The 12259-nt window shown below is 36.7% G+C and overlaps 1 protein-coding gene across 2 annotated transcripts in view; it reads left to right on the top strand.

The window, feature by feature from the left end:
* Nucleotides 1-802: 802 nt before the first annotated feature.
* Nucleotides 803-12259, top strand: part of tfcp2 (transcription factor CP2) — a 12735-nt gene continuing 1278 nt past the window's right edge. Inside the window, exons 1-15 of one of the 2 annotated variants that reach the window (XM_081386927.1) lie at nt 803-1134; nt 1467-1686; nt 2376-2527; nt 3084-3160; nt 3388-3493; nt 3679-3785; nt 4285-4437; nt 4568-4678; nt 7688-7776; nt 8047-8095; nt 9764-9805; nt 10082-10175; nt 10431-10521; nt 11250-11356; nt 11791-11933. In XM_081386927.1, coding sequence (XP_081243053.1) covers nt 1565-1686; nt 2376-2527; nt 3084-3160; nt 3388-3493; nt 3679-3785; nt 4285-4437; nt 4568-4678; nt 7688-7776; nt 8047-8095; nt 9764-9805; nt 10082-10175; nt 10431-10521; nt 11250-11356; nt 11791-11933 — 1443 coding nt within the window. In that variant the 5' untranslated portion in view covers nt 803-1134; nt 1467-1564. Of the gene's footprint in view, nt 1135-1466; nt 1687-2375; nt 2528-3083; nt 3161-3387; nt 3494-3678; nt 3786-4284; nt 4438-4567; nt 4679-7687; nt 7777-8046; nt 8096-9763; nt 9806-10081; nt 10176-10430; nt 10522-11249; nt 11357-11790; nt 12173-12259 lie in introns of those variants that run through there. The other variant, XM_081386928.1, reaches the window with a different exon arrangement.

Here is a 12259-nt window from a genome sequence, read left to right as displayed (position 1 = left end):
CTGTGGCCTTAAAATAGCATGGATATTTGTTACTATGCAAAAAATTAAATTGCCATTGCCATGGTAACCATATTTTCTACCAAAATATCATCACTGCATTAAAGTGTATGAAGCTTTCAGAATGATTTGTTTTTATTGATTGATTGATTGATTGATTGATTGATGTAACAACTGTGGTATTGAGCCAAAACATTTAGGTACTTTTTTGTTTATACTTTTAATAGACCTTATTCATAGCAGCGCCATGACAGGTGTGAAAGCGAGGCTGTGAGGGATAGACCGAGTTTTCAATGGCATCTGCTGTATAAGCTCATATCATTTATTATTTCCCACAGCTCATGTTGTCTGGAGTTTTTTCTCTACTGAAATTTCTTGGAAAGATATTTTGCAGTGTTTGGTCAGTAACCATATAAAAGGTCTCCTGGTCTCTTTTGTAAAAGATTTTAATCTCAATGAGTTTTACCTGGTTAAATAAAGGATAAATAAAAAAAAAAACACATATAAAAACACTTTAAACAACAGTACAACACTGAAGAGATGTATGTCAAATCAAACATGGCGCTGCTCTGAATAAAGTCTATAAATTAGCAGTGATATTTTGTGAAAAAAAAGTCCACCAAAAATGTACACAGGGTTCCTTCCCAGCCTAATGTTGTATCACTATAACGTGTCTTATCTTATCTTTTTATTGTATTACTTACTTTTTTAAATATTACTTTATTACATTTTTTGTTCCATGTTTGCGCCATATTTCTTCATTATAAATATCGCGGCCATGTACTATGTTGCAATGCGCCTCCAGGGCGATTGAGGCCACTAATGCTCTTGAGCCGGTCGCTGTTCCAGCAGTTAGTGAGGGAGAGTACTGCGGATATTACGGCAATTTCTACAGAGTAGAAGAGATAAACAAACATGTTATATTATACATAAGACATTTATTCAAACAAAACTCAACCTGATAAATTATCTTCGAATTGTTCGCTGCGTCGTCAATTTTTGGAGCGACCGGTGAAGGAAATTAATCTGTCTTCTTTCGAGCAAAACGAAGTTGTCTTGCCAAAAGAAGGACGATGGGTGGGAAAATGGCGTGAAACGATGAGCTTTACTACATTCTTTATCTGACTGCTGTCAGAGGTAATTTACACGCTTACAATGCCATATATGATAAAGCAAACACTTTATTTTTTAAGTTTTTCCCGCCAACTGACTTGTTTAATGTAATAAATGTGTTCGTCATGTGTAGGGTTTGTTAGTACTTCTGAATTTAGTCATTTTGGGGATTTGTGCTGCAGTGTTCTGTCTTAAGCGTTATATTTGATCTAGTAATAATAAATAATACTTAAAAGATTTTTCTTGTAGTTGATAACAACTTATTTTCCAGTTAAGAATGAATATTTATTTTTTTTACCATGCAATAAAACTAAATATATGACCCACGTAATCCATTTCCCCCTCTGTTTCTTTAGACAGGCGTCTGTGATCATCCCTAAACCCAAAGGGAGGCTGTCTGTCAGGACTGTGATTCATTTGTTCCTTAGTTCACTTGAATTGGAGGTCTAAAGTCATGGCTTGGGCTCTAAAACTACCTCTGGCCGATGAGGTGATTGAGTCTGGTCTGGTCCAGGACTTTGATGCCAGTCTGTCAGGGATCGGGCAAGAACTTGGAGCTGGTGCATACAGCATGAGGTGAGTTTGTTTAGGGATGCTTAGATTGTTTTTGGTATGTTCTGAGACCAGTATGGTTTGCTCTTTAAAATACTGTTAATGTTCAGCTGATATGTGTTTTTATCTATTCAGGACTGTTGTTTAAATCTATTTTACTTGCCTACTATGTCTATGCCAACAACTTCTGCTGTGCACATGTCACTCCGGGCTGTTTAAAATGTCATGATGAATGCGTCTGACCTTCTATAAAGGTCTATAAATATCTTGTGTTCTCTTACATGACTGATGTGCAGAAAATGCACATTTAGAAAAACCATTTAGAAAACTACAGGTCTATTTGTGGCGAGGTTATTGTGTGTGTATGCTTTGATGAGGTGTTTTATCCCACATTTGGAGTTTTAACATGGAGAGACAAACTGACAAATCACATGTAAAATAAAAATATAATCTTTTCTTTGATATAAATGGTTAAAGTAAAATGGATTGCCCTGTTGAGAGGTAGAAACATTCACTGTCTAGCCTCATGATCTGGTCTCCAGGTAACGAAATAGCTGTCTGCTATAAACCACATGTTCCAGTTCTGCTCTGCCATCTGTGATGATTTACTCTTAGATGTTTGAGTAGCATTAGGAATGTGCTTCTTGGGCTTGTCTGAAATGTCCAAATCCATAAATTTGTCCATTTTCCCCCTTTCTCTTGTTGTTTTCTAGTGATGTGTTAGCTCTCCCCATCTTTAAGCAGGAGGAGTCAAATTTACCTCCAGAAAGCGACAATAAGATCCTTCCCTTCCAGTACGTACTGTGTGCCGCCACCTCTCCTGCTGTCAAGCTACATGATGAGACACTCACCTACCTCAATCAAGGTCTGTTCAGCAACACTGGCTGAAGAATGTCTGAACTTTCCTTCAATTCTGATATGTTTGAAATAGCTTTAGGTTGTCAGTATAAATCTGATAATACACAGAACTTATAAAATTCTTAATAGTTTATTAAAACAAACAAATTAAAAGATTAAAGAGCTAGTTCCTCTGGAGACTTGGAAAATACATTACTGTTGAAAAATTTGGGGTCAGTAAGATTTTTTTTTTTTGGTAACACTTTACTGTAAGGTTAATTAGTAACTATTAGTTAATTAGTTAACATTTGTTACAGTATTTATTAATCTTTGATAACACAGTATCCATCCCAATTCACTTTCTTCGTATGAAAAAAACTGTTCTGTTTAAGTCAAATTATTTATTTGTTATTTCTTTCATGCATGATATGTAAGAGATTCTAACCTTAAAATATGATCCAATGTTTCCATAAACTATTCAATTCAATTCTGTATTGTACAGAGGGCAGCATAAAAAGCAGAGTAACAAGAGATGTAAACTGGTTTTACTGGTATTGCTATAAACTTTTTCCCACCGGCTGCAGGACAGTCTTATGAGATTCGAATGCTGGATAATCGGAAAATGGGAGAGCTTCCTGAGATCAATGGGAAAATGGTAAAGGTGAGGATTTGCAGTCTGTTCTTTCTTATCCCCCATAATTCATGCTTCCCACATACAGGATTATACTCGCATCAAGGCTAGATCTCATTAGCTGTTGAAAATCCTTTAAGTGTTCAGGTTAATCTCACTGTATTATATCAGAAGAGTGCCTGATGAATCATATGTGTTTCATGTGACTATCTGTGGTTGATCTCAGCTGTTATTTTTCTTGTGGTTACTCCCTTCAGAGTATTATCCGTGTCGTGTTTCACGACCGCCGGCTTCAGTACACTGAACACCAGCAGCTAGAGGGCTGGCGCTGGAATAGACCGGGAGACAGAATCCTTGATTTAGGTAAATACTGTAACCGATGACTTCACAGAAAGTGAAAGATCAGATTATAACCACTTCCCAGTAAGATAATAATAAACAGATTGTGAGTAATTGTCACTCAAATATAAATTAACTACCAATAAATCAATGTTGTATATGTAGGAATTTATTATACATTAATAACATGCTTGCACTGAAATCCACAGATATCCCAATGTCGGTAGGGGTGGTTGATCCCAGGGCAAACCCTACACAGCTCAACACTGTGGAGTTCCTCTGGGACCCCTCGAAAAGGACCTCTGTGTTTATTCAGGTATCATAGACTGCTTTTGCTGACCTCAAGAACAACTCTCCCAGACACTGTCAGTGGAGCCTTAAAAATCCAAAGATGAGGTTTGATCTGTGTCTTTATTGTGCTTTTATTTTTCCCAATTTTTTTCAGCCTTCCATACACAATCTATGTACTTTGTCAATGCGAATTTAACTTAGACTTCCTTATTATGATGGACTTTAACCATCTTAAAGGGATAGTTCACTTAAAAAATTTAAATTCTGTCATCATTTACTCACCCTCATGACATTCCAAACCTGCATGACTTACTTTCTTTTCTGTGGAACACAAAAGTAGATATTTTGAGGAACCTTTCATCAATTTTTTTCCATACAATGGAAGTTTGTATGGTCCAAAGCAACACTGCATCCCATTGACTTCAATTGTATGCTGTGGACAATTTTCTTTTTGTTGTTGACAATTTTCAAATATGTTTTTTAAATATTATTCACTGTTACTTATTATTTTCCTGCTTGTGTAGGTCCATTGTATCAGCACAGAGTTCACCATGCGTAAGCATGGAGGAGAGAAGGGAGTGCCGTTCCGCGTTCAAATCGACACTTTCAAGGAGAACGAGGCCGGCGAGTACACTGAGCACCAGCACTCCGCCAGCTGCCAAATCAAAGTTTTTAAGGTGGGCTGAGGCCTGCGCTGATAAACATTTACAATGTGACACCAGTGCAGCAGCATTTTTGTGTAACCTTACTACCGAAACAGGATCTCCTTAAAAAATTCAATGCAAATACTTGTTTTTGTGTGTTTAGCCTAAAGGAGCTGACAGAAAGCAGAAAACAGACCGAGAAAAAATGGAAAAACGAGCACCGCAGGAAAAGGAGAAATACCAGCCTTCATATGAAACCACAATTCTCACTGAGGTGTGTATCTGCTGCCTCGGAAAGCATGGGTTGTCATGAATATCATTTAAATTTAAATACATTTGTCTCTCTAAAATTACAGATTTTAATTTTATATTTTTATAATATTATAATAATGTTTAATTATATATATTAATGAAATTAATTATTGAATTTGTCTCTAATAGCTAGAGATAAATTAATACACTCACCAGCAATTTTATTAGGTACACCTATTCGACTGCTCGTTAATGTAAATATATAATCAGCCAATCAATCACATGAAAATGACTTGTTTATGCCAGAGGTTGGAGGAGAATGGCCTGACTAGTTTGTACTGATTTTGTGAAGAAAAAGTACATACTTTTGAGTGTGTATCAGAGGAGTAGGCAAGCTTTGGGACACAATACTTCGTCATAATTGCGTCTTTAACGGACAGCTCTGACGCTTAGTTACATGCTTCCTGTCACTGTTTAAACTGCCCTGTCAATCATCTTGTCACACTTAAAATCCTCCACATTCAATTTAATTTAATTTCCTACAGTTTCGGAGAGAAATGTAGTAGCACGTTGATCTGTCAGTCATTGTTCTTTCATGCGGAGACTGTCCTCATGTGTTTGCAATTTACATAATGATGCATTTAAAAGTTAATGACGAAATGTATCTTTACAAAAGTTCACGATGCTGTTGCAGATGAAATATAATGTGGATGACATTGAATTTATATATTTTTTCATCAGGTTAGATACTGATTGTTAATCACTCAAACCCTTTTATCTAAACCTATCTACTTAACCGTCGGACTCACACATTTGCCATGTTTGTGTTTTTTTTTTTTTTTTTCACCTTTTTATTTGTAGTTCAAATCGAAACCTTGCCCAACGCGCAATGTGTTGTGGGCAATATAAGACATTAGAGTGTGCATGGATTGGATTCTAAACCGTAAAAAGTAGACCACCAGGGTCTCTTTGGAAAACTAATTTCAACATACTACGATTTTGGGACACACAAATACTATTTAGAATGGATAGTATGCGAATTGGGACGCAGCAAGTAACTCAGATATTGAGCGTTACAACCGAGGTGGGCAGAAGAGCATCTCTGAGCACACAACACGTCGAACCTTGAAGCAGATGAGCTACAGCAGCAGAAGACACACCGGTGCCACTCCAGTCAGATAAGAAGAGCAAACTGAGGCTACAATTCGCACGGGCTCTCCAAAATTGGACAAAAGAAGATTGGAAATATATTTCCCAGTCTGATGAGTCTCGATTTATACTGCGACTTTCAGATGGTAGGGTCAGAATGTGGTGTTAACACCAAAAGCATGGATTTATCCTGCCTTGTATCAAGGGTTCAGTCTGATGCTGGTGGTGTAATGGTGTGGGGGATATTTTCTTGACTATTGTTGCCTACCATGTCCATTCCTTTATGACCACAGTGTACCCATCCTTCTGATGGCTACTTTCAGCAGGATAATGCACTGTAACGAAGTATGTTGTTATGGGAAGGAGGAGGCGGGAACCGGCGAACATTAAATAAACTTTAATAATCATAAAATAAATAAACAACAAAACGGAAGTAATGGCGGCAGCCCTTCACGGATGACTGCCACACACATAAACAAAACATAACATAAAAGTCCAGGCATGGTCCTCTCTCGTCCTTCACTGTCGTCGCTCCTCCTCTTATGCTTCCGTTCATGCCTCCGTTCTCTCACGGCCCTCGGCCCTGCCCTGCTTGCAACACGCGCCATATCACAAAGCTCAAATCATCTCAAACTGGTTTCTTAAAGCAACAACATGGAACTTTTCCTCAGCGGTCGCCCTACAGGTTGGAAGCGGAATTGTCCATTACCGCTGTCGTAAAATGATTTACGGTTACTGTATATGAAGCATGTAGGCTTCTTTTCATATGGGCAATGATAATATTATTAATCTTCCTCCTTTTATAATTTATACATATTTAGTAGACTAAACATTTTAACTCAAACATTTGCGATTTGCATGTCGATTACAATGCTCAAATCTGAACGAGAATAATAGCGATAGCATCCTAACCATCTAAAACTAACGCATGTTAGTGTTTACTAGCTACCAGATTGATAATTCGCTCATCTACTAGCTGATTCATGAAGATAAATAAATGGAGGACCAGATAGTTTCCGTAACGTAGCCAGGCAGACAACAGATTAGAAAAACTAAAGATAGTATGCAAGCAATTTACAGTTACTTACTAGTTCAACAGCATGACGGCCAAGTCAGCATCGGTCTGGTAACTCTCCTCCTCCATAAGCTAACGCCAGCGAGCAAATGCTCGACCCATATTGATCCTCGTCCTGCCTTTCAGTTTATCACTCTCCCTTTTCCTCTTCCGACTCTACTCCGACAAAACCTTGGACTTCTTACGTTTCGCTGCTGCTTCAGCCATGACGAAAACAGACGCACGAAAACAAACGCGCTGGTTGGCCACATTTGAGGAAGTGTTGGGCGAAGTGACGTATGCCGTAAAGCAGTCGAATTTTGTAGTTCTTTTTGAGCTCTGGTTACTACCCGCACCCCGAAGTTACATAGTGCCAGTAAAAGCGATACAGACCCCGTCAGGCTCTGGCAGACGTCTCATTCAACCTATTGTAAGTCGATGTACCATCACAAGGGTCTTGGAAATATATTATGAAGGTTGAAAAGTTACATGTTGTTGCTTTAAACATAACAATAAGTTCACCATACTCAAATGGCCTCCACGGTCACCAGATCTCAATCCAACAGAGCACCTTTGGGATGTGGTGGAACGAGACAAATCTTGACAAATCTGCAGCGACTACGTGATTCTATCATGTCAATATGGACCAAAATCTCTGATTACCTTTTTCCAACTGCAAATGTCTCCAAAGGAAAAAATTGGCCACATGTTATTATCTAATAAGATAACATTATTAATCTGTTCATTTTACATATTTTATGCTCATTTCCTTCATCCCTTTCTTGGTCAATATTTTCATGATATTGTTTTTTTTGTGTGTATATCCAGTGCTCTCCATGGCCTGAGGCTACATATGTCAACAACTCCCCATCACCAGGTTTCAATAGCTCCCACAACAGCTTTTCTGTGAATGAAGGGTAGGAAACATTGATCGTCATTTTCTGAGCTTTATAAAAATTCCTTAGTTAATTTAGACAACACTTGCATAGAAAATGCATTGCTAATAAACCTTTTTACTACAGTAATATGACATATAACTGAGCAAAAAAAGGATACTGAATGAGAAAAAAAGAGCAATTTATTATATATTGTTAAAAGGCTAAGGAGACATTTGTCTTCCTTGGAATAACATGCATTGATTTACTTTCATGTTTGGCCATCTAATGGCTTATGATTTTGTCTTGCAGAAATGGTTCACCTAATCACCAACCAGAGCCTGTCGTACAGTTAGCAGATGTGAGTGTGTATCTGTTCTCTTCACCCATCTTCTCTCATATGTGAGATTCACTGCTCTCAATGGCATAATGTAACATTCATTAAACGTTTCTAGTGACATTCTGTCCATACATGTTCATTGAGATATGCTAGACAAACTGCGTAGCACTTTGACTGAGACTTAGTCTTTGATCGATTCATCCCAATGTTCTCTTGTGTGTTTCTTCTCTTACAACATTTCTGCATTCTTCATGCTCTCATTTGAATGCTATATTATGATTGAACAAGCGTTGATTCATAACTTATCATACTATCTTTACTAGTCAAGTAGTTGAGCTGTATTGGGAATGGAATGGTCAATAGCTTCTCTTCAGTATAATGTGTGTGTTTGTTTGTTTGTTTGTGTGTGTGGCATGCTCCATGCTTCCATGTACATTTAATAATGTCAGGAGAACTGCAATAGTGCATCAAAACCCCTTTGTTTTTATTCATTGTTGCAGCTGCTATTATCAGTCCTGTAAAATACTTTTTTGTTGTTGTTGCTTTTGCATGTTTATTAGCACATTTCATAGGATGTATTGGCCTTTGTAGCTTTGTTTTTTTTTGATAGAACTATATAATACAGTATAGGGGTGGGCAGCATGACCAATGTTACATCTAGTTTTTCTGCTGGAAATTCGATCAATTTGTTTATACAAATATACTTTATATATATATAATATATATATGTATACACAAGTAAAATACTTTTTAATCCAGAAGATTAAATACTAATGCAAAGTACATTTTTGCCATTTTATTTTTTATTTGTGGGGATTTTATTTTTTAAGCTTGCCACAGATAAACCATGACATGACATTATTTAACCATTGCACAGTATATATGTCATATTGCCCAGCCCCTATATGTTTTTTTTTTTTAAATAATATATAAACTGCTGTTTGGTTTGGGCTTAGTAAGATTTTTTTTTTAAAGAAATTAATACATTTATTCAGCAAGGATGCATTACATTGATCAAAACGACTGGTAAATACATGTATAATGTTAGAAAGGATTTGTTTGTTTTTTTAACTTTCCTTTCATCAAAGAATCCTGACAAAAAATATTATGGTGTCCACAAAATATTTAAGCAGCACAAGTGTTTTCAACATTGATCATAAGAAATGTTTCTTGAGCAGCAAATCAGCATATCAGAATGATTTCTGAAGGATCATGTGACACTGAAGACTGGAGTAATGATGCTTTACCATCACAGGAATAATTTATTTTAAAATATATTAAAATAGAAATTATTATTATTACTTCTACTGTATTTTTGATTAAATAAATGCATTCTTGGTGAGCATAAGATGATACTTATAAAAAAAAAATCTTGCCGACCCCAAATTTTTGAACAGTAGTATATACAGACACCAAATTGGATGTAAAAGTACTTGAACAGGTTGATCTGGACAATCAATAATTCATTGGTTTGATTTGATTGTTTGTTGTAACTAACAGACTTTTAAAATGACTCCAAACATTTTTGCATTCGTTTATAGGCTGATGTTATGTGAGGTTTTAGCCCATTGTTTTTTTGTTTCGTTCGTAACATATAAGCCCCGTTAGTCACCACATACTTCCTCATAACAAGATAACACTCCAGACAAATCTGAGATTTTAAAACTGAGAGACCGTTCTGCCTTACAGTTGTCGTGCCACCTACTTACAAGAGACAGTGAAAGCAATCAGGTACATGAATTTATTTGCTAATATGAATATGTTGAAATGTTTATTTGCCAAAGGGAAAACTTGGTTGTGTACAAAGGATTTTAAGTTACTAAATCTGTTGATGAACTCGTATAGAAGAACATTTGAAGTGGGTTCAACTAAGGCCAGACAGTTTAAGGGGGTGTGTCTGACTTCAGTGGAGGGATTGTTCAATGGAAAAGCAGACAAATTATGATCAGATTATGGTCAGTGTGCTAAGGCCTATTTTGTCCTTTCTCTTTGCCCCCGAACAAACAGAATCTGTTGCCCACGGCAACGCCACAGGAAGCACAGCAGTGGCTCCATAGAAACCGTTTTTCGCCATTCTGCCGCCTCTTCTCAAACTTCTCGGGTAAAGGGACGATCGGGCTTACATAAGTGTGCATCACATTCCATACAGCTCTCACATCAGGCTTTGCTCACTCAGCAACCATACAGTGCCACACCGGTCTTTACATCACTCTCATTCAGATAACACATGCTCTCCAATCTCATTTTCTCATCATAATGTGTTCAGAAAGATATGCCTCTTTATTCCATATTACCTTTAGTATAGTATGACAAAATCCTAGTGTGAATGTGTCAACTGTCCTTTGACATCTCTCAGGTGCCGATCTACTAAAATTGACCCGAGAGGATGTCATCCAGATCTGTGGACCTGCTGATGGCATTCGACTATTTAACGCACTCAAAGGGCGGTAAGTGTCTGTTATTTGTGTACACCTATATGTATAATACACTCTTTTGGTCAACAAGGCTGCATTTATTTAACCCTCTGGTGCTCTTTAGGTCATTTTTGACTAAAACATTTTACATTTATGTATTTTTTTTTTAAACAAATTGGTAATTTTTGACCGACACGAACGAACAACACGAGGGTTAATAAAAATAGTAATATTGTGAAATATTATTATACTTTTTAAATTACCTTAAATACAATGTAATTTATTCCTATGATGTCAAAGCTGAATTTTCAGCATCCATTACTCCAGTCTTCAGTGTCACATGATCCCTCATAGAGTAGAAATCATTACAATATGTTGATTTGCTGCTCAGGAAACATTTCTTATTATTATCAATGTTGAAATGTTGTGCTACTTAATATTTTTGTATAAACTGTAATCATTTTTTTTTTTCAGGATTCTTTGATGACTATAAAGTTAATATTTTAAAATAACAGCATTTTTTTTTTAAATAGAACATTTCTGTAACAATGTAAAAGTCTTTACTGTCACTTTTAATCAATTTAATGAATCTTTTATGAATAAAACATTAATCTTTTTTTTTTTAAGTACCCCAAGCTTTTGAACAGTAGTTTTTCAGCATTCAGTTTCCATGTTTTGTTATTTCATAGGCTGTTGATGTTTACTTAATATAAACCGACAATTATATATTAATCGTGTATGTATATTATGTTCTTGTTCAGGGTGGTCCGTCCACGGCTCACCATCTATGTGTGCCAGGAGTCCCAACAGGGTCGTGAACAGCACCAGAAACACGAGAATGGAGACGGGACTAGCAACACTTTTTTCGGTAAGTTTGACATCAACTAGATCAAAAGAAAGATTAAACGAAATGTGATTACGTTATTATTTTATCAAGTTATTGTAGGAATTAAATGTTAGGCTGTGGAATTGGGTAATCATTTTTCCCGTTACCTGCATGGTCTGGTTATGTCAGCAAAATAGAAAAGCTTTTTAGAGGTGGCAATGTTTTGTTTTTCTTTATAATAATGTGCACTTGTGCGCAATATGACCTGGGACATAGTAAATGGGGTCAAATAACCAAAGAAAATACATAGGGTCAGTATTGATTTCATGTTGTTAGGTGTTTTTTTTTTTTCTTCAATTTTCCAGATTTGTGATAGCTTGTAGGATCTTATTTGAATGTTTGCTTTTCTTTTTTTTTTTTTTTCCTATGCAGCGATTTGTTGATTAGGGTCTCATGTTTCTTTACCCCCATCTTAGTGTATCATGCTATCTATCTGGAGGAGTTAACAGCTGTGGAACTGACAGAGAAGTTGGCTCAGCTCTTCAGCATCTCTCCACGCCAGATCAGTCAGATCTTCAAGCAGGGACCCACTGGTATCCATGTGTTAGTCAGTGATGAGGTAATAAGGGCCTCTACAGGCTTTCTTTTTCTTCTCTTATATTTGTTTAGTTTTCTCTAGAAACATTCCCTTCACTTTAGAAGCATGGCATAGATCACTTTTCTGTTGACATTAACCCTATTGCTACTTAATAGAGGGCAAGCTTAAAGCTGTTTTCACGCTTTGTTTCGATTGTTTGGTCCGAAGATGCATTGCAAGAGCTGCTCGCCAACGGCCATTTCTGCAGAGCTTGCGAATCTGCTGCTGTGCTTGCAGTGCATCAGTCGTCATCAATCCATCATCGATAGCAGTTCATTTCCACAAATAAGAGCAGATTGCTTTCATAC

The sequence above is a fragment of the Scardinius erythrophthalmus genome (genome assembly GCF_964197995.2).
Source record: "Scardinius erythrophthalmus genome assembly, chromosome: 15".
In the NCBI taxonomy this organism is placed as follows: domain Eukaryota; kingdom Metazoa; phylum Chordata; class Actinopteri; order Cypriniformes; family Leuciscidae; genus Scardinius; species Scardinius erythrophthalmus.
Note: the sequence above shows the minus strand (reverse complement) of the source record. Positions and strands in the feature narration are given on the sequence as shown.